This window comes from Notamacropus eugenii, chromosome 1 (genome assembly GCF_028372415.1).
Source record: "Notamacropus eugenii isolate mMacEug1 chromosome 1, mMacEug1.pri_v2, whole genome shotgun sequence".
Taxonomy (NCBI): domain Eukaryota; kingdom Metazoa; phylum Chordata; class Mammalia; order Diprotodontia; family Macropodidae; genus Notamacropus; species Notamacropus eugenii.
Window position 1 is genome coordinate 667,903,133 of NC_092872.1, and position 22,860 is coordinate 667,925,992.

Here is a 22,860-nt window from a genome sequence, read left to right on the forward strand (position 1 = left end):
TAAGTTCCATTTGGGAAAAGTTGCATTCAATAAGATTGGTGATTTTTCCCTTAGCTCTTTTCTGAGAAAATTAGTATTTCTATATCTGATTGACAGTGGATAATTCTATTGTCCATGTCAAATGCATGAACAATTGCTGAATGTCCAGGTGGGGGAAAGTGTGAAGGTACAGCTCCTGCCTTGACTGCAGCTCAAAAAAGTTTTTCTTGCATCTCCATCTTCAGGAAATCACAATTCTAAAGGCAGAACAATTCTAGATCTTTGATTTTGTCATGGACATTTTCCTATTAAATGCTGGTAATTTTGCACCCTGAACTGGATTTAGTGTAAGCCTATTTGATGACTTTTGAATAAACTTAATGACCTAACCATTAAGCTTCTTTTCTCCACACCTCCTCCATTCCAAAACTGAACCTTTCCTGACAACTTGCAGTTCCTTCACCACTCCCATTCCCAGGCAGGGACAAGAAGAAACCTTATTAACACTTAATTACAAAAGTCTTCCTTAATTTCATAAAAATGAGAATGGCTTCCTCTGTTTAATATTTTATATACTTCAAAACTGACAAAAACTATAATGCTAGATTTCCCAAAGTTCAAAATGTACAATCTAAAAATGAGTTACATGAGGTATTACTATTACATAAAATTTATCAAACAAGATAATTTCATTAGGAAAGTTCTAAACAATACATTTCTGTATCGATAGTTACCAATGTGACTTTAGAGCTGTAAGAAGAATGTAAAAAATAAGCATTTTATTTTCCCTCCATTTCTTCAAAATTCCTGGAAACTTTGTATTTTTAATAAAAACAGGGATCCTTTGCAAAGACAGAGAAATCATGAACTCTAAAATCCAGTGTGAACCTATTCCCCTTCAAAATGGAAATTTTAGTTTATAAATCCCTAAGGGAAGGAACAGTTTTTTTCTTTTATGGTATATCCCCTGTGATTATCTGAATGCTATGCACATTGTAAATATTCAGCAAAAGAAAAAGGAAATGTAGTCTCTTAAACTAATTCAATAATTGAAAACCTAACATGCAGAGTTCTGACCTGACAGTACCAAAAATGAGCCCAAAGATTTTTTTTTTCCTCAAAATGATACCTAGATTCAGTCCCTTTATTGTTTGATGCAGTTTAGAGCACAGATCCACCAAATGCCCACTTCATGCTCAACATTTCCTCCCTCTACCATCACCCCCTAAAGGACTAAACTATCTGATTTCTACCAACTTTTCATCTTGATGGTTGGCTACTTGTGGTACAGACTGTTAAGAGTCAATTATCTTTGCTATAGGACCCACCTGGAGTCTCTTCAAATGGCAAATTGACTCAAGGTACATCTACCACTTCTGACTCTCAGTTTCTTATTTATTATTTGATTACGTAGGGATATTCTGCACAAGCTTATTTCTATTACGTCTGAGTTGACTACAAGTGTCTGCTTATCTTTATTGTGAAATGACCTAATGTGTACATGACTCTGAGAAGCACTGAGGAATTGAACATTGCTGGCCTGATTTTCAAGGCTAAGTCATCATTTGTCATCAATGCAGACATGGTTAAAATGAATTCAACCTGTTTTGCATCAGTGTAATACTGAGTGGACATAAAATGATCCAACTCTTCATTCTGACCTAAACTAGAGCAAAATGTCTTCAGTTAAAATCAAACAATGTAGCTCAAAAGAAAGCAAAAGTTACGATGACTCAGCATGCAAAACAAGAGCTACACAATTACAAATAAATATTCATCTAGTATCTCCTCTTCCCTAACCCCCACGTATGTTAGTTAAAATAAACTATTTTGGAGAGGCTCTGTAAAATGAAATAATCTTTAATATAAGGTTTTAAGTTAGCATTTAATTTAGGTTTTAATTTTACAAGTTTGAAAACACACAATGACAAAGCACATTTAAACCTTAAGCCAAGTCATTCATCTGTTTTGACTCAAGACTTGGGTGTGAATGCAATTTCTTCTTTTTTAAAAATTGTCAATAAAGGTAGGCAGTTACACTGACAGAATGAAGAGAAGATTGTTTTGAGTACATGGAATCAAACTTTATGCATCTCAGTAAAGCTTTCCTCACAATCTAATACTCAGTATATCATTTAACCTGAATGACAGCTAGTACAGATAATTAACAGCTAGCTTTGTCTTTAAAGCTTGTTGTTTTCCTTAGGTTTTAATTTAATCTGGTGATTAGGTGTAATCAAAACTTCCATGTTTTCAAAAGACATCCCATTCACAAAAGCAAGAGAAGAAAAACACAAAATAAAAACAAATTGCAAAATTGCAAACTGTCTTTCTGAAACTTACAGGGAAATATATGAAGCAGAGATAGTGTTTGAAGATGACCAATATGAACAATATCCAAAAGCAATGAAAATGTCTTAAGCGTTTTTCAATAACACTATTAATTCTCAATCCCTCTGAAAACTTGAGGGAATAAAAGGCTATTTCTAGCTCAAATGCAGAGTGAATAATGTAAGCTATTAGGACCTTATTGTACTGATCTGAACAAAGGCTATACTTTCTTCTCCTCCAAAGCTGGCTTATTCTGAATGGAAAAAATGTATGGAAATATAGCTGTGATGTCTTATACCTGTAATCCCTGCTGCTGGGGAAGGCTGAGGCTTGTGGATCAGACCTCAAGTTCTGATCTACAGTGGGCTAGGCCAACTAGGCATCCACACTGTTTGGCATTAATATGGTGAGCCTGTGGGAGAAGGAAGCCAACAGGTTGCCTAAGGAGGGAAGAACCAGCTGAGATTGGAAATGGCGCAGGTCAAAACTCCTATACCATTAAAGTAACCCATGTTATTTCTAGCGTAGCTAAGATAAAAAGACCTAGTCTTTAAAAATTAAAAAAAAAGGAAAAAATATGCCTCCCTCCAATATACCTCTATTCTGAATGGAAAAAAAAATGTAAAAAAACCTTCTGCTGTGAATATATTTTAATATAACTACATAATTATTTCCATTTAAAGATATTTTATTTTATGGGTATGGCCTTAATTCAGACTAAGTCCTAAATATATGAATCCATCCTTTTCCCAGCACTGGGATATAACACTTTAACACTGAAATTTTAATCTACTCTTTTTTCTGACCTGATTTTCCTTCCCTAGGCAGCCTGGTGGCCTTCTGCTCCTGGTGGCTCACCATATAGGTATTAGACAAAATGGATACTAGATTAGCTTTAGCTTTTCTGCAGCTCAGAAACCTGAACTCCAGTGATTCATCAGCTGTGGTCTTGTAGTAAGGATTACTGGTGTTTGCTGCCATACTACATCTTGTTGTGAATTTCCAGTTTTGACTTTACTCTTCCTGCCTTTTTTTTTTTTTTTAAACTAACCGAACTCTACACCTCTGAACTCTACAGATACTCACCTGGTATCTGTGTGCTGTCCTGTGTTTCTGATTTTCATGTGAGCTAGAACTCCTTCCTCCTGGAGTTCAACTCAGACTAAAAATGTTGCATACCTAAAATCAAAATCCCTTTCAGATTGAAGATACTTATCCGAACAGGTAGGTTCTATTTCCAGCTCTACCAAGTGCAAATATCAAGGGAATATTATAATGAATTACTATTGTATAATTTAGCACAGAGTCATTTTCTTGGCATTTACAGGGTATGTAAAATGGCTAAAATATGATTCCATCTAAGTAAGAAAGGAGTTTATAACAACAGGCTTAGTTTTTAATAAATTTAGTTTACCTTGATTTCTGCGCCTTTTGATTTTTTCTGCCAGTCCCACACAGTCAGCATGTGGTCATTGGAATCATCGATTACACATAAATGAACACCTGAATCCTATTTTAAAAAAAAGCCAACATATAAAGGACAATAGTGTAAGACAACAATGGGGATGTAGGGCGGGGCCAGAATATGAAGGGCTTTGAGTACCAGCATCAAGAATTTAATTTTAGATCAGAGGAATGACATTATTATAGTAGTGCTTTAGGAAGATTACAAATAATGAATTGGAGAGGAGACAGACAGCAGGTGGTAGCTGTGAGAATAGAGGAAACAGACATATAGAAAAATTGCAGAGGTCAAAATAATAAGGTTTGGCAGCTGACTAGATATGGAAAGGATGGATACGGCAGGTGGTGGTACTATTAACAAAAACAGATGTTAGCAAGAAGTATAAGGGTTTAGTGAGAAAAGATGAGTTCAGTTTTATAAATGTTGAGTTTTCACAATTATGTCTATTGGAAATTAGAAAAAAAATGAATACAGTACCTATTCATGGTGTTAAATTTCTGAAGAAAGTTATCATGGTTTTAATATTGTTTAACCATTTCTATTTTTACGTTTTTGTGAGGCTGTTTTCCTTGAGGAATAGTCTAACTCTAGACTGCTCAGTTTGAAAATAATACAATTTGTAGATTTTCCAGTTCCTCTGAATTCTCCTACTCATTCTTCCTGTGCTTATCCTTTGTATAATTTATCTTCCTTGTTAGCATCTTCAGAAGGTTGATGGAAGACAGGAAAGAAAATCAATATACTAGTCAATTTTGCTATCTGCTAACAATTTGGCTAAAGGCTCTGACAGAGGAAAACGAAATTTGTGAAATTCAATTATTACAGATAAACTAAGACTAGGCTACTCTAATCAAAAAGCAATTAAATTCCATTCTTCTAATTTTACTTGACCATTTCCATTTCCTTAATGCAGATTCCATAGTGTAGGAAGGAGTGCTAATAGGAGATGATCTGATCTGCTATTCCAGGCATTTGAACTTATTAGGCACCTACTAAGTGGCAGGTCCAGTGTTAGGATGGAAGCTATAAATGTAAAGAATAAAAAAAGGCAGAGCACATCCTCCATATTTCTAGGGCATTCTGAAGGTCTCTTGAATGGGGAAATGATAGAATACCTTGCTGATAATATGAAGACAAAGTGTCTCTCCCCCTAACCGGCGTATGAGTGGAGACTAGACAGAGATAAACATAATTGAACCAGAGAATCTGTAACTAGAAGAGCATACATTGGGAATGTTAGAATGAAATGAGGAGAACTGAAGTACTGAGCCTTCCAAACTACTTCTGAAATACTAATTCATGTTTTAGTAACATGGCAGCAGCAATCTGGGAACCAAGGCAAAGATGAAAGCAGACAAAACTTATCTTTGTTCCTGCTCTCTCTTTTCTGAACCTTTCAGAAAAACCCATGTCTTTGTCTTCTTTCTCCCTCTGACAGATATTCAGTGTCCTCATTTCAGTCATTCTAGTCAGTCCCTTCCTATTCAAAATTCTCTTCTCTCTTCTCATTACTAATAAAATATTATTTATGTAATGTAATTATAATGTAATATCCTGAATGGTTGATCTGGTTAAAACCTGAGAGGATGCATGGGACGTGTAATATGTAGAGAGTCCAGGAGTCAGTAAGACCATTATTCAAGTTCCACTTCTGACTCACACTAGTTGTGATGCTGGGCATACCACTCAACCTCCCCATGTCCTAGGAAGCCTTATTAAGTGGTAGAGAAGAAGCTGATCTGCATAGATAGAAAGAGTTTACCTGGATTTCCCTAATCCAATAACATCATAAATTCAGTTAAAGAAAAAAGATATGTATTGGGGAGATACATGCATTTTAAAAGAGATATTCATTACAATGGTTGGAATTTTTAGTAAATGGAACTTGTCTGCCTAATCTAGGTAACTAGCTGTTCTGAGTTCAATTCATTTTCCTAAAGAAATAATATTAGAAATGGCAGCTCAGTTTCCAGGTCAGTCTACAAAAGCAAAACTAGGAAATAATCAGCACTACATCCTCTAGACCTCCAGGTTCCACCAACTGACCTCTCAATGAACAATAAAGACCCTGGTCCTTGCTGTCCACCTTTCCTGTTTACGCTACACCCACTTTGTAAAAGATACTGTGTAAGGAACCGGTAATATAAAGATGAAAAGGAAACAATTTCTTGCCTTCAGAGGGCCTCTACTCTACTTCTAGGGAGAGGCTGTAACAGGTATACAAATAAGTAGTCCATGAATTGAATTGAAAATGTTACATAAACATGAGTGATGAGAAGATGTTCCTGCCTTGCACTTGACCTCACAGGGTTTAAGGACTTCAAAGGGGATTTCACTTATAAAAGACCCTTAAGATAGGTTTTACAATGGGGTTTTGGTATATGTATAATCTGAAAACTTTTACTAGCTTAAGGAATATATAGTGTTTTATGTTCCAACTTCCTTTAGACAAACCAATGTGACTTTGATTTCACATTAATCCTTTACAATTTTTTTAAAATGCCAAAATCATAAAAGTATTACTCACTGCTTTTGAAAAATCCAGACAACCCACGCCACGTTCAAAAGTTCCAAGCCCAATAACCTGCAGCGTGGCCAGACTGACTGAATCCCAAACTCTGACATGGGGCTGTAGAGGCTACAAAAGGAAAATGACAAGCATAAAGAATATGGCTAAAATAGTCAATGAAAACCCAATATTTACTTAGAGTAACATGAAGATCACAACAAAAATCACATAAAATCAGTTTAACTGGGATGATGAATTAAAGGAAAAAAATGGGATATAAATTATTTAACCAATCAATCAACAAGCATTAATTGCCTGTTGGAGAAACATTAGGCACCATATTAGGCAATGGGGATATAAATACAAAGATGTTAGAAATCTCTTCCTTTAAGGAGCTTAATGCTACTGGGGAGGCACAGGTACATAAAAAAGCATATACACAGTGTGTAAGACCAAAACAAACTAGGTCCTGGGGGAGAGCCGGAAAAACTAGGTAGAAGGCAGTGTTTGAACTGAGTCATAAGGAAACAAGAGATTTTAGAAGTGGAACTGAGAAGAGCAGCAGGAGACTAGAGATGGAGGAAAAGAAAGAGGGCCAATTTAGCTGGACAGAAGGATGTGGGGAAGGGAGCAATGTATAATAATGCTGGGAAAACAGGTTGGGGTTAGGGACACCTTTCATTTATATTTTATTCTAGAGTAAAGTTTTCTGAGAAGGGAAGTGTGCAAAAATGGTGTTCCAAAGGTCTAAAAATTAATACTGTCATATATAGAATTTTCTCCTTATATCATGGAATTGAAGCTACTATACCTCTTTCCTAAGAAAGTCTTATTAGGTTTCATTACAGTATTGAACAAATAAACCTACAGGATTCCAAGGCTGGAAGGGAACTCAGAGGCCAGCTGGTCCAATCAATATAAGAATATCTGCTATAGTATACCCAAAAGTAGCTAGCAAAACTTTGGCTGAAAAATTCTAGTAGGAAGCCGTTATCTTCTAAAGCAACCTATTCCTCTTTGGGGGAATTCTAATGATTAGGAAGTTTTGGTTTTTTTCTTATAACAAGATTAAATCTGCATCTTCTGCCCAATATTCCTGGTAATACCCTTTGGGACCCAGGAGACCAAGGCAATTACTTGAAGAGTACTTTCATGAACCTCCAAAGTCTTATCTCCTCCTCTGACCAATTTTCATGACATAAACTAGAGGCTCTTCATTCTGGTTACCCTCCTTAGTATGCTCTTCAGCTTATTAATGTCATAACTAAATGTAGTTCTTAGTAATGAATACAATACTCCAGATGTGGTCTTAACAGGGGAGAATTAAAAAATGGGAATATAACCTCCTTATTTCTAGATGCCATTCCTCTCTTAATGCAATTCACTGCACCAAGTGATACAACTTAAGGGATGTCTAATGTAAGTTCTTATGTATCTTCAATTATGTTTTATAACTGGGGCAGCTAAATGGCACAATGAATAGAGCATTGGCCTTGGAGTCAGGAGGACTTGAGTTCAAATCTGACCTCAGACTCTTTTAGCAGTATGGCCCTAGGCAAGTCACTTAACCCCAAATGCCTCCAAAAAAGAATGCTTTATAACTAAAACGATAATTTCTTGTTCAAGGTAAATTACAAAGACCATCTCTGTGTGTCAGTTTTCCTGGATGACCAAGCATGCTCCCGTTTCAATAAGGGTATAAGCTTTTAGGTCAGAACACTGAAATAAATGTTCAGGTCTTATTATTCTCTTAAATGGATTACAAATTGAACAATCACTTGGAAAAGAATAATTACGAAGTAAAATGAAATTCATCATTCTTCAAAATAGTCATTTTTTTCATTGTCCTGCTTATACAATAAAACTTTTAATCATCATTTAAAGGAAATAAAACAACTACTGAACTATTTCTACAGTTAAAACTATGACTAATTTTGTTGTAACCTAGAATGATCTCTTACCCTTCCATCTTTATCCACTCCAGCTATCTGTCCAGTTGCAATCCTAATTTTGTCAGGATGTACAGCAAGGCTAAAAATACAAAACAAACAAACAAAAACCAACAAAAAAAAAAAAATCACATTAAGAATAGTAGCTAGAGGTAGCATTCCAAAGAACAAAAGTCTACTTTTCTATCAACATCTTCCAAAGAGATGGCATTTTCCAGTTCTGATAATTATCCATTCAGACAATTTTTACTTTTAATATTAGAAATGATTCTCATAATATTAACATCTTGTACATATCAAGTTCAAGTGTTTAGTTGAAATGAAAAAACTCCATTTTGTTATCTGCTTTTTTAGCCTATGAAAAACAAAGAAATGTAAATATGCCATACCAGAATTTTCTTCTGCAGTTCTTAAATTCTGTCAATGCTATGAATCAAATGAACACAGTAAAAAGTTTTTTGAAAAGAAAGTTTTTTTAACTATTTCAAGAAACTAGTTAATGTCTGTAATACTTGAAATATCATATAAAGTCACTGAGAAAAACTTGATAATGTAAAGCTATTATTACAATGTCTTGCGTAATGACAACACCAACTAACATTGTCTCCAACTAACATCTCTCCCAACTCCACCCTGATATCATGAAAGCTTGATGTAATATCTGTTACTTAGCCAGTTAATAAAGACCAACTTCACCTCTCTCTACTAGTCTCCCTGCAAACTGTATACTTGTTCTGATCCCTCTACCTGGCTAGGAACATATCATAGTTCTCATTCATAAACTGCCCCCTGTAAAGCAATTTCACACAAAGCTGTACTTTTATGGAATCAATTAACAACATTAGGTGGGCTTTACCAGGAGATAAATACACAATGACTAGAATGGAAATGGATACAGGAATAGATTAGGTAAATTTTTAATGACTATTCAATAATATGGAGTATTAAAAGTATAGCAAGATTCAGGAAAATAGGTCAACATGTCACTGGCATTTAATTTTATAAACATGATGAATGATAATGGTGACCCAAATATAGGCAACATGCCTAAAATGAGATATCTTTAAAAAGAAATACAATATATGTATGTATGTGTGTGAGCACCCTGGAAAAACAGGCAAAATCATATATAAAAATTCATTTGGTGGGAATTTTTTAAAACATTCTAATAAAGATTCTTCATTTATTTTATCATCTCTCTTCACCTCTGGCACTTTAATTTTCATTCTTAGTATAACTGTTATTAGGCACTAAAATTTAGGTGTCATATAATTTAGATTGAGTAAAATAATCTGGTTTATATTTGGACAAATATGGTAATTTTGCAATACATTTATCAACACAGAAGATCTAAAATGTGTGCATTTTACCACTGCTTGGGCAGCTTGTTACTTGTCATATTCTACATCACCCCTCCTCAAAAAGAAAACACTAAAATTTCAAACTACATGTAGTGACAATTTTAATAAAAACATTTTACTAATAACTACCTCTAGATGACTGTTCAAAAGTCTGCCACTAGTGTCAGCAAAGCTGGTATGAGAGATTACAAAGAAGGGGTGGTCAAGTTTGACCCATTTATATAGGTACAATTTTATTTTTTTGTTGACATTCTCTTTTCTTTGGAATTTTACAGTTCCAGTGACCAAAATTCCAAAAGAATTTTCTACATTTTCCTTATGAGTTTAGAGAGAATAATCTACAATAATCTTCAAACTTCAAAAACAGAACGCAAAAACCCCACTATTTAAGTAGAGACAACAGTCAAGAAATACCAACCATTTTACACAGTCTGTGTGACTCAGGTAATGTCTCTGGGTTCTTTCCTCATAATTAAACAAAACTACTACTGAAGCTATGAAGTATACTATTTCTCCAGTAGGAAGAAGGTAAACATTGGCTCGACAGTCTTTTCCCCGATAGCCATATCTTAAAAAAAAGTCAAGGTTTTTAATAGATGTAATTGTAAAATATTACTGATCTTCCCTAAAAGTATTTCTAAGTTTAGCTTTGATTCATTTTGATTGTGTGGCAATTTTGGCATTAACATGTTCTCTTCATGGAGTGAATAGTTCAGGAAGCAACATAGTATAGAGAAAAGTGACTGACACTGGCCTAAGCAGCAGAAGATCTAGATTCTCCACTCTGTTCCTCACTATGTGACAATGGACTAGCATTTTAACCTCTTTGGTTTGCTTTTTCCCCATCTATAAAATAAGGAGGTTGGACTAAATGATTTCCAAGTTTCCTTTCAGCACAAAAAATTTGTGATCTGTTTGTACATATGAATGTTAACAACTTCACAGTTACTATCTCTCTGGAGAGTAAGAGCACTAGGGGGTCTTTATGTTTTTAAAAATGCAGAATCAAACAGACGAAATTAGGTTTACTTTATCGACAGTTAAGGGATATGTTCTTGTTCTTGCCAGAAGTGCCAAGGTTCTGGGTAAAGAATACAGCTGCTTTCCAAGGAGAACTATGAGTGTTAAATGCCTCCAATGTGAGCTTAGGAATGCTCAGCTTTGAGCAGTTACAGGTACCTTCCAGCATCTGAATAGGAAAGGAAACATAGACTTCTGGGAAGATTTCTGGAATGCCCTGGTGCTCAGAAGCAACACATCTGGAAGGAGAGAGATCAAACACACTGGCATTATGTGGATTGTACAGACAGCACATGCAATCTCAGGCTCTGCCACAATACTTGGGAAGCACAGATTGCATTTAAATTGCTGCTCAAGAGAAACTGGGCTTCCTGGACAAAGGAAGGTAATAACAAGTCAGCTGACATTTCACAGGCAGTAAAGATAGCAGAAAAGTAATCAACCATTTTACAATAAAAATTAAATGATACCAGCAAGTAAAGAATGCTGTTGAGAATAATGTACTCTGGCACAAACTTTTCAGAACTATAGTGTGAAGTGAAAGTAATTTTGATAGATTTACATGATTTCTAACAAAAATGATCAGCAGCAGACACCTAAGTAGTATTTTAAAGTTTACAAAGTGATTTACATGCATTATCTCATTTAAGTCTCGCAAAAACCTAGTAAAGTAGGCACTTTAGGCATTATCTTTATTTTGCAGATGAGGAAACTGAAGTCTAGAGAGGTTAAGTGACTTGCTTAAGGTCACAAAGCTAGTTAAGTGTCACAATGGGAATCTGAATCCAGTTGCTCAGACTCCAAACCCAATGCTCTTTCCATTCAGGAGTTATCAAAGTATCCCCTGGCTTGTAGTAGGTGAGTTAAGAATGCTTTTTTACATTTTAAAATAGTGTTTTACCATATTAATATGATAAAAAAAAAACCAGGCTGGATTAGATTTGGCCCTCAGACTGCAGCTTGTTTCTCTCTGCAATATACCATCCAGCTTCTAAGAAGAATTTGTTAAAAAAAAAGGAAAGTAAACAAATCTGCTGCAGAGTAATACGGTAGGATACACCCACTCCAGTTTAAGCTTCTCAGGAGGCAGTTCAGTTCGGATGTCATCATAGCTGCTGACATCAGAAGGAATAAACATTGTGATTGGCCGACCTCTCATGAACATTTTGATATATTCTCCTTCTGTTGAAAAAAAGAGGCAAAAATGAAATCAAATATACTTGTTAAACAATCAACTCAAATGGAAAACCTCAACTGCCAATGGTGAGAGGTAATACTGAACAAAGATAGCTATTTTAGAGTTTGCTTTTTCTTCATTAATAAGTTAATGACGTAGAACATAATAAAATTAAAAGGTAGAAACCATTATAAATGTAAGAAAAATATTGCTATCATAAAAATGTAAGGAAACTGCTTAAATTACAAGTACAAGGAAAGACTAAAAAGAAATTACAGAAGTAAAAATAATTCATGAATTTTAAAAATTGAAAATCTCAGAATATATGTATATTTTAGGGGAAAAAGTAAAACTTCAGGAACTAAAACAAAGTACAACTCAAGCTAAAAATCAGATCAGGTATTCTCATCAAAGGATTTAACTCTATTGCTTTAAAGAATGCTAACTTTCTGGGGGCAAGCACCACACCTGAAATACCTAATCCAGAGGTTCTTAAAGTATAGTTGAGAACTCTTGGGGGTCTCTGACATCCTTTCATGGGGTATGTGAAGGCAAAACTATTTTCATAATAATATTAAGATGTTATTTGCTATTAAAATGTTCCTCTGTTTTCCAATTACATATCTGTGTGAAGCCAGATTTCCTTCATACACTTCAACCAAAACAACATATTGTAACAGACTGAATATGCAGAAGCAGATAAAAAAATCCAATTGTTTTCTATTAAGCCAGACATTAAAGAGATTTACAAAAATATGTGAAAGAGTATCACTCTTCTCACTAAATTTTTTTACTTTGGAAAAGTTATTTTTCTTTAAAAATGTATTATTTATGTTAACATGCAATGAGTTTGCTACTGTTATTTTAAAATGAATTCATAATTTTAAAATGGCCTTTAATTTCTAATATGGTAAATACTGATAAATATAACCCACATAAACAAAAGCTCTTTTGGGTCCTCAATAATTTTTCTGAGTGTACCAAAGGTACCAAGACCAAAATGTTTAAGAGCTGATGACTTTTTTGTTTGGCACTGGTAACAGAAGGAAAAATGAAACAATTCCTTTCCTCAAGGAGCTTACTCTATTGGGAGAAACAACATGTATACATATAAATATATACAGCATATATACTGTGTGTGTATATGTATATATGAAGATGGGGGAAAAGGGAGAGAGGTTATGGGGTTAGTGTTAGCATCTAGGAGATCAAAAAGTCTCACGTAGGAGGGCGCAATTGAGCTGAGTTTTGAAAGAATCTACGGATTCTAGGACTTAGAGGAATAAGTGCATTCTAGGAATGGGGCCTATACAACAGGAAAACTGAGAGGGAATGCTGTGTGTGAGGTTGAAAATAGTTTCCACCGCCAAACATGTAAGTTTGCATTTTATCACAGAAGCAAAAGGAAGCCCACTGAATCTTACAGAGTAAAGGAGGGACATGGTTAAATTTATGCTTTAATTTATCACTTTCGAAGTAGCATAGAGAATGGATTGGACAAGGAAGAAACTTGAGTCAAGCAGTTCAATTAGGAATCTGTTGCAATAGTCCAGGAGAAAGGTCTAGGTCTGGACTGAACTAAGGTGGTACCTGTGTAAACAGAATAAGACAAACATGAGAGATGTTTTAATTGTAGAACTGACAAGATTTGGTGAATGAATAGACGTGTGATTAAGGAGAGTGAGGAGTGGAGGATGATTCCTTGTTTTCAAGGATAGTAGTATTCTGGACAGAAACAGAAAAGTTTAGAAGATGGATAGGGGACTTGGAGTAAGCAAGAGATAGTGTGGTCTATTTTGGAGATATTAAATTTGAAATGTTTATGGGATAACCAATTGGAAATGTTCAACAGGCAGTTATTTATGTGGGAATAAATCCCAGGGGACAAACTAGCATTAGTGTTGCTACTAAGGGCTTTATAATTCAAGTGTTATGCTACCAAACTGGCAAGGACTGATTAACCCATTCCTAACCAATGTCACATAATAAAGAAAAAGTTTGAAGGAAATGGAGACCATAAGCATAAACTCTGGAAAAACGGGTTGAAATGGGAACATTTGGGAAATCAACAGACAGCATCAGAGTGCAAAAACTGAATGAGGGTGGGGAGGAGTGGCTGAGGAAGGTAAGTGAAGGGAACATGAAGACATTTATTCTACTCCACAATTTTGCTTAGGACCAACTCTAAATCTAAACATTTAACAAAGTATGTTTTACTAAAATTGCTAAGCCACTACCAGTAATCAATAATTTATAAAGTCATACATTGGCAATGGAAGTAAAGAATAAATATGGGGGTGGGGATAAACATTAAGAACACTAAATTATTTTCAACAACTAATCAATAAGTAACAAATGCCTATTATGTCTTAGGATTTGTTCTAGACACTGAGAATACAAAGACAAAAATGCTTCATTCTCTGTTCTCAAGGAGCTTATGCTCTAACAGATATGTATAAATATGTAAAAATAAGTACAAGGTAGTTTTGGGGAAAGGTACTAACAGTTGGGGGGTGGGGTACGCAGAGAATCAGGAAAAACCCTAGTTGTGACCCTAGAGAATAGTTGTGCTTGTTATAACAAGAAAAGTTCAAAGTTATTTCTATGACTGCTTCTTAGAGGGTCTTTGGCTCTAGTATTAGACCTAATAACAGGCTAAGAATCTCCTACACCACTGTTTTAAACCATGTTCTGTCTTTATTACTTCTGAAGCCAGAGTGGGGTTCTATTTCCTGCTGCTTTTTCACACAACTGGACTTTAATGTTAGTTAGATGTTTACCAGCCATATTGTTTATTCTGTTCCCTTTCATATCCTTGCCTCTTCTACCAGAAAAAGTTTTATAACTATATATATATATACAATATAATATAACTATATATATATAATATAATATAATAACTATATATATATAATATATTATATAACTATATTTTTCCTCTTTTGAGGGAATCTAGCAAAAGTCCCTAAAAAGCTACAAATATTAAAATCTTCTCTTGTCTTTTTCTTTGGTGAAAGACTAGATGACAGCATCACATTTTTTAAATATCAAGAAAGATACAAGAAATAGCACCTACCCCTACTAGAAGAGAAACCAGCCAACTACAACTTAGTAAAAAATGGAAACACCACATATTCAAACCTACCTCCTTTAAGAGAGAGGCATTTTTGCTTAAGAATTAAAGGCTAAGAATACAAAATAGACCCATCAAAGGGCAACATTTCTTTCAGAATTCTACTTCTCCATCTTTTTTATTTCATATCTTGCCTCAAAAGCTATTTCTTTGAGGAAGGATCCCTTGGTTATCCCATGACCTCTACTGGTTATCCATGATTTCTTAGCATGTTACATTCATATGACAAACACACACACATATATACCCAACATATATATAGCTGGGGGTTCTTGTTATCTTGCATATAATTAGTATGTGGCTAGGTAATGCTCTTTTATGCTTGTTTCATATAAGTACATATTAGGCCCCTAGCTAAACTTTATCCCCTCTGACTCCAGAAGCTTGTCTCCATATTAGAGTTTCTCCTGAGAATCTCCATATTAGCTGGCTGGATCTCTCTCTCTCTCTCTCTCTCTCTCTCAACTACTACTTTGACAGAGACATAAACTGGTTGTTCTGGAAAGGGAGTAGATTGAGAGCAATAAATGAAAGGGGAAAAACAAAACCTCAGAACTAGGCACTTGGGGAGCTAGGTTCTAGTCCATCAGGTACTTCTTATGTTGATGGCAGGAATTCAGGAAAAAGATTGTTAGTTCAATCCCCTCCCTCTCCAGTGTTTACACTAGTGCTTATTAAAGCTTTTAAGTAATCTACATAGTCCTGGCATTGAGGGTATGACAGGAGTTGGGAGTTGAAAAGAGAAATGAAAATTGACATGCATTTATTTCTAGCCTCATTTCCAGACTCAATGGCCGTGACAGACTGGGTGGAAGAAAGAGGCACAGAGATAATATTCCAAGGGAGAGAAGAGTAAAAGGAATTTATTCTCTTTTCCATCTAGGAAGGAGGAATGAGAATCTTTCAGTGCTGGGGATGAATTGGCATCATCTTGCCAGCTACCTCAATGATCCTTTTCTGTGTCAGATGGGTACAACATAAAAATGCTGACCTAGGAAGTCATCCCTTGACAACTGGGATCACAAGTAATGACTTGAAAGAGGTCTTAATGGTTATGCAGTCCTCTACATTTTAGAGATCAGGAAACTAAATGTGAGAGAGGTGAAGTGCCTTGGTAAAGGCAACAGAAAGAGGCCTAGAAGGAAGGTGTCTATCTACACATGCCCTGATCAAAAAAGAAAGAGATGGAAAGTAATGAATAACAGGAATGAGGGTATGTACAGGTCTCCAGGATGCAGGACAGCCTTTGGGGAAAATAGAAAATGGAAAAAAAGAGAAATACACAGGTATGACAAATTCTGTTATGATAAACTCGGAGAGACAACCTCAGTTTTTTTGTTTTGACAAATACTGTTTTACAGCAGCATCAAAGAGGCAGAAAAGTGTGGTGAAAATAGTTGGCACTTACAGGGCTGAATCTGGGAGTCACTGAACTGGAATTAAAAAACCATTCTGAGGCAATTTAGCCTGCTTAGGACTCAGTTTGCTCATCGGTAAAATGGGAGGGTTGACTCTTCCCAGCTCCAGGTGAATAATCCTACCATCCTCTGTTTGGGTTGGACTAGCTACCATCTTAAGTCCAGTGACTGGGTTTCTGTTATACAAAGGTATTTGGCATGATTAAGTTGAAGCTGTAGCATGAAGTGGAGTGAGATTATGGTCACTCCAGAGTCTTTCACTTTGAAAGTGACCTCAAAAGGCACTATGGTGTAATCTGTTCTAAGAAATCAAGTTGTACTATGTTTTGCCTTGTATAAATACATATAAGAATGAATTTCTTAGGCTATGGGTAACTAAGGTGGTAATGAGATAAATGAGGCTTATATATCTAAAACATTAACTGAAGAGGTGAATAACAATATATTTTAATAAAAAAATTCTGTTGAGTCCCAGTAGGTGAACTTTTTTTTAAAGCAATGTTTGATAAATTCCAGTATGACACATAAATAGCATAGTCCATTTGAGTCTGTTATAAAGGAATATGGCCTATTCTAATTCTTCTGTCAGCTTCATAACCCCTTATTTCTTTGCAGATACTCATAACATCATGAATTTAGAGCCAAAAGAGAGATCAAAAGTCATTACTAGTTCAAACTGCTCATTTTAGTTAAGTGGCTTGCCCATGATGTTCAGTAGGAAATCTCAGCGCAATTTCCAGTATCATTCAATCACTATAGCCCTGGTTAATGATGAGATTTTCTTCAGTTATCTGTAACTTTCCTTTCTATTGAATTACTAAATGCTGTTTGAAAAAGCTTCAATAATATTAAATACTCATTAATCTGAGCATCTATCTTTCTAAGAAGTGCCTTCAATCACTTTCCCCCTACCCTGCTGGGATGTTAAGTGAAAATTATTTCCTGTGTAGTGAAATAGTGAAAGCTATTTTAAGATAAATATATAAGAATTATCTTAGAGAGATTAAATGAATGTTGTCCATAACATTTACAATTCTAAATTCATAATACATATTACTCTCCCTCCTCACAATGTAATTTAATAGAAGGGGGGAAGGTGTTAGGAAGACTCAAAACCATTTAAAATATACTATTTTCTTACTTAAACTGAAAGAAATTCAGAAGACAGAATTGGGAGATAGGATCTTTAACACATTTTTTTTTAAAGCACATTACAGACTAGTTATACAAACAGCACAGAAAAAAAGAGAAACATTATGCACAGAAAGAAGCTAGAGCGTGCATACATACATGCTTCCAAGTTGGACCTACATGCTTCAATTAAATTTGCAAAGTAACTCAGGCAGAAATAGTTACTAAAGTATAAAACTTGCTTCAGCTGCCAAAAAGAATGAACACTGTAACATTTCAGAATTTATAGACAGTCTACTATCTTTTTGGTGTGAACAAGCCAGAAATAACCAATAACCACAGGATATGCAATTTGTTAATACAAAAAAAGAGGAAGAAGTATTTTGCTTTATATCATCAGTTCTTGTTTCTCAAGAGATTGGCAATTATCTACCATAAAGCTGGCAAGACAGGAAAATAAGGTCCTGATAGACAGGAAGTCTATTAATCTTTTAAATGGCTTTTTAGGCATTTTTTAAAAGAAAAAAATACAAGCTGAAATCTTCTGGACCTTGTGGTTCTTACTCCAATGCCTTAAGAAGAAATTTCAAATTCCATATCACTTTCAAAGTGAATTCAAATGATGCCAATCATTAAGAATACTATTTCTCCTACCAAGGAAGAAGAGGTCAGGTAATGTACAAGAAAAGCCAAATAAAAGATTCAGAAAATAATTAATTTAGAAAGCAACCAGCAGAATAGCTCATTCTTACCTTGGCTGTTTTTTTCACGAGTTGACATTTTTGCTGGTTATGAAACACAAACAACACATCTTTAAGCTATTTAAAAAAAAAAACAAAAACCTTCCCTTCCCTGACAAGTACAACCTATAACCAAATATTTAAATAAATAATACTTCACATTTCTTTTTAGAAGGTGTTGGCTGTTATTCAGAATCTGAAGGTTTTTAATAAAGTACTGAAAATGATTTCAACATTTTTCTTCAAATTGTTAAATAAATCCAAACAAATTTATTCCTAAAAACCCTCCATAAATCAATCTATCTACATTTTACAAAAGGTGTTTTTATTTACCTTGATTGATGACAACATCTTTAGGCCTAAAAAAGGAATATAAAAGCACATAATTAACTAAGATATTAAAATTTCACATTTGTTCATAAACATCATGGAGTACAAGTATTACAATAGGTTAAGAAATAGAACACCTAAGCAACTTACAGGATAGACTGCAAATATTATTTAAGTTTGAATACAGGAAGTTTAAATGACAACTGACCTAGAAAACTATATAATTACAGAGTTTTAAGTGAATGAAAGACTTTTAATATTGGGTTAAATACTAAATATTTAATATTGGGTTAAATATACTAAAATGTAATTATGTAAGGTTTCCTACATGCTATAACAAAATGCCTTAGGTAGTTTTTCTCAATGAAATAACATTAGAATTCATAACAGATGAATACTTAGGCAATAATGCAAGAGAAACATTTAACAGCAAGAGCAAGCTTTTAATGTGCCTACAGTTACACAAATAACTCTAAATAAGTTAGAATTCCTACAGGTATAATAATATATGATAAACATACAGAATATGAAAAAACATAACAGAATTACAGGCATTAAATATGTGAATAAAAAAGTAAGATGTTGATAGAAAAAAGGCAATGCCAAATATGGATATATCACTAATTTTCTAGGCAAAATGAGTGAGTTCCAGAAAACAAGTGGACTTCTGTAAAGACTCTAAATTTTACCTTTCCATTTCTGTTGCTACACACATACGTATCACAGAATCACAGAATTTGAGAGTCTCAGAGGAGAGTGGCCATCTAGTCCAACTCATACCCCAAAGAAGATTACAGGATCATATATCTAGAGCTAAGGGACCTTCTTGTCTAACCCCTTAACTTGATGGAGGATCAGAAAGATCGAGCAACTAGTTCAAAGTCATGGATTTAAGAGTCACTGGCAGGAGCTGAAACCAGGTCCTCTGACTGCAAGTCTGGTGCTTCTACCACTGAATCAAGCTGCTATAACATAACAAACGAGTAATGATTCAGACTGCTTAAAGACATTCAAAGTGAGGGGAAGCCATTACTTCCCCAAAGCATCCCAACTCCATTTTGGGACAGCTATTTGTCTGGAAGTTTTTCATGATACAAAGCCTATATTTGCTTTGTTTCATTGTTTCTGGTTCTGCCCCCTATGGGATCAAATGGTACAAGTTCCCCCTAAAATGTCATAACTAGATGTCCACTATATACTTCGTCCTATGACAAGTATATAGTGGAAATAATAACTTTGACTCTATTGATGCAACCTAAATTTGTAATTATATTTATCTCTACTGTGTCCTGCTGCTGATTCATGTCAAGCATATAAACCACTAAAAACATGGTCTTCCTAGCATGTTTCCATCTTGTACTTGGGCTTAAGAAATCAGCAGTTTAAAGACAGGACTTCACATTTATCCCTATTAGGTTTCTTCCTATTGGGTCTGTATCACTGCTCCAGATTTGGCTGTTGTTTATTCATTAATCAACATGCTTAGGTGTCATAATCTAACCGGTTCCAAATCTAACTACTATTACCTAGATTATTTTTCCAACTTGCTAACAAGGAAAACATAAGGAACCTTTTCAAATGTTTTATTTGACTCTAGGTTTGGGAAGAACCGCTAGGTGGTGCAGTGGATAGTCAGGAAGATTCATCTTCCCAAGTTCAAAGCATGCCTCAGACATTTCCTAGCTATGTGACCCTGGGCAAGTCCCTTAACCCTATTTGCCTCAATTCTTCATCTGTCAAATGAGCTGGAGAGAAGGAAATGGCAAGCCACTCTACTGTCTTTGCCAAGAAAATCCAAAATGGTATCATGAAGAGCCAGATACAATTGAAAAACATTAAAAGGTTTGGGGAGAGGAAGAATGGTAGCCACAGGAATATAGTTCACAAATTTAGAGCTGTTTAATTGCATGAAACTAGTCATATTCTGTAATTTTACCACTCAAGCCTACTGCCTCTATCTCTTCCACCTCAGTCTCATAGGATGAAATAGCCTTCTTCTTTACCAAGGCTCTTTTCACTTATTTTCAATCTCTCCCTCTCTACTAGCTCATTTCTTACTGCCTACAAATATGCCTTGGTCTCCCCTATCCTGAAAAACCCTCACTTGATCCTTTCATCCACATTAACTATAGTCCTTTATCCCTTCTGTTCTTTGTAGCTAAACTTCTCGAAAAGGTAGATTACAATAGGTGTCTCCATTTTCTCTCTTTTCATTCTCTTCTTAACTTCTTATAATTCGGTTTCTGACTTTATTATTCCACTGAAACTACTCTCTCCAAATTTACTAACATTCTCTTAGTTGCCAAATCGAATGGCCTTTTCTCAATCCTCATTATTCTTGACTTCCCTGTACCCTTTCACACTGCTGATCACCTTTTCCTCCCAGACACTCTCTTTTCTCTAGGTTTTCAGGACACCATTCCCTTCTGGTTCTCCTCCTATCTACACTCATGTTCTCTAACCCTAAGTGCTCCAAAGGTTTTTCTATTTTGGGCCTTCTTCTCTTCCCTTACATACTACTTTAGTTGGTGATCACATCAGCTCCCATGCATTTAATTACTATCTCTACACTTATGATTCTTAAAACTACCTATCTTGCCCCTATCTCTCTGTGGACTTCCAATCTCACATCTCCAACTGCCTTTAAAACAACTTAAAAACTCAACATGTTTTAAACTGTACTCATACTCTTCCTTCCTCAAATCCTCCAACATTCCTAACTTCTTGATTCTAGTTGATGAAAACTCTCAGGACATAACCCAGGAGTCATTCTTTCTTTCTTATAATCTTTTACTCCCCATGTCCAATCTGTTGCCAAGATCTGTTGATTTCACCCTCACAACATCTCTTGAATATACCCTTTCCTCCTCTGACATTGCCACCACTCAGAACTACTGCAGGGTCTATCTCTCTTAAGCATCTACCCACTTCCATTTGGCTACTTAAGTGATTTTCTGAAAGCACAGGTCTCACCATGTCAAGCCCCCCCCCCCCCCCCCCTTTAATAAACTCCAGAGCCTCCCTATTTGGTCCAGGATCAAATAAAAATGCTACTTGGCATTCAAAGCTCTTTATAACCTAGCCCCCTCCTACCTTTTTAGTCTTCTTACACCTAACTTTCTGAGATGGATTCTTCCACCCAGTGTCACTGACCTCCTGACTTACGCTTGCACAAGATTCTCTATCTTTGGCAGTGTCTATGGCTGTCCCCCATGCCTAGAATGTTCCTACTCTTCAATTCAACCTGCCGACTTCCCTGGTTTCCTTTAAAAAAAAAACTAAAATCCTATCTTCTACAAGAGGTCTTTCCCTATTCCCTTTTAATTCTAGTACCTTTTTCCTACTTATCCTGTGTATAACTTGCTTATACATATTTGTTTACATGTTGTTACCTCCATTAAATTGCGGGTTAATAACAAGGACTGTCCTTTCCCTCTTTTTTATATCCTCAGTGGCATATTCTTACCAGGGCTGAATCCATAAATCTGTTCCATTAACTGAATCAGAACTGATCCAGTATTGATCCATTAATCAACATTCCTTGGGTATGGTTTTTCACCTGCATCTAAGCATCTTAAGTTAACATGTTGTCCACATGTTTATGCGACTCTGAATGTGCAGTTAGCAACTCAGCATATTCCACGAATCCATGATCTCCCTGGTCTGAGACATTCTCTTCTACCCACACATTGCTTCTTATGCTGTGTGATTCTTCTCCATGCTTTTCTGTCAGCTCTTTATAGAGTACTGGGGCAGAGCAACCGGAGGCCTGCCGATTCTTGATTACTAGGGCTACCTTGAATAACTCTTTTATAACTGAGGGCTTTTTTGAATTAGACTTGTGATTTTCTTAATGTAGGGAACTCCTGATAAAAAACTCCCTCCTCCCAATCCAGCTTGGTTTGCCATTTATCACTTTAAAAGATTGGTTGCCTAGGGAAAGTGAGATGCTAAGTGACTTGACCAGGTCTTCCTGACAATGAAACAGCTCTCTCTTTACCCCATCTGCCAGTTCACTCAAAATAAGCTCATCACACTTGAATGTAATGTAAAGCTTTGACCTATACATAAAGGATAGATGCTCAAAGTATTTAAATAGTATACCAACATTGTATCCAACCCCCAGCACCTTGGTTTGTGCCAAGGTACTGGAAAGCAGGAGACCTTGGAAGATTTGTCTCCATATACAAACTGACCTGAAGCAAGTAATATCATGCCTCTGATCATCACCTGCCTCATCTACAAAATGAGGTAAATCAGATGAAAAGATCTCTTCTATCCCTCCAGCTTTATGACATAAAAGCCAACATTTTGAAA

General features: G+C 35.4%; 1 protein-coding gene across 8 annotated transcripts in view; it reads right to left on the bottom strand.

Moving 5' to 3' along the window:
* EML4 (EMAP like 4) overlaps positions 1-22,860 on the bottom strand; it is a 177,276-nt gene that overhangs the window by 51,762 nt on the left and 102,654 nt on the right. For 6 of the 8 annotated variants that reach the window (XM_072635768.1, XM_072635766.1, XM_072635765.1 and 3 more), the window contains 7 exons: positions 18,547-18,572; positions 18,226-18,258; positions 11,673-11,796; positions 10,013-10,162; positions 8,246-8,315; positions 6,303-6,413; positions 3,725-3,820 (listed from right to left, as the gene is read on the bottom strand). In XM_072635768.1, the coding sequence (XP_072491869.1) occupies positions 3,725-3,820; positions 6,303-6,413; positions 8,246-8,315; positions 10,013-10,162; positions 11,673-11,796; positions 18,226-18,258; positions 18,547-18,572 (610 nt within the window). The remainder of the gene's footprint in view (positions 1-3,724; positions 3,821-6,302; positions 6,414-8,245; positions 8,316-10,012; positions 10,163-11,672; positions 11,797-18,225; positions 18,259-18,546; positions 18,573-22,860) is intronic. The other 2 variants (XM_072635770.1, XM_072635767.1) reach the window with 1 other exon arrangement.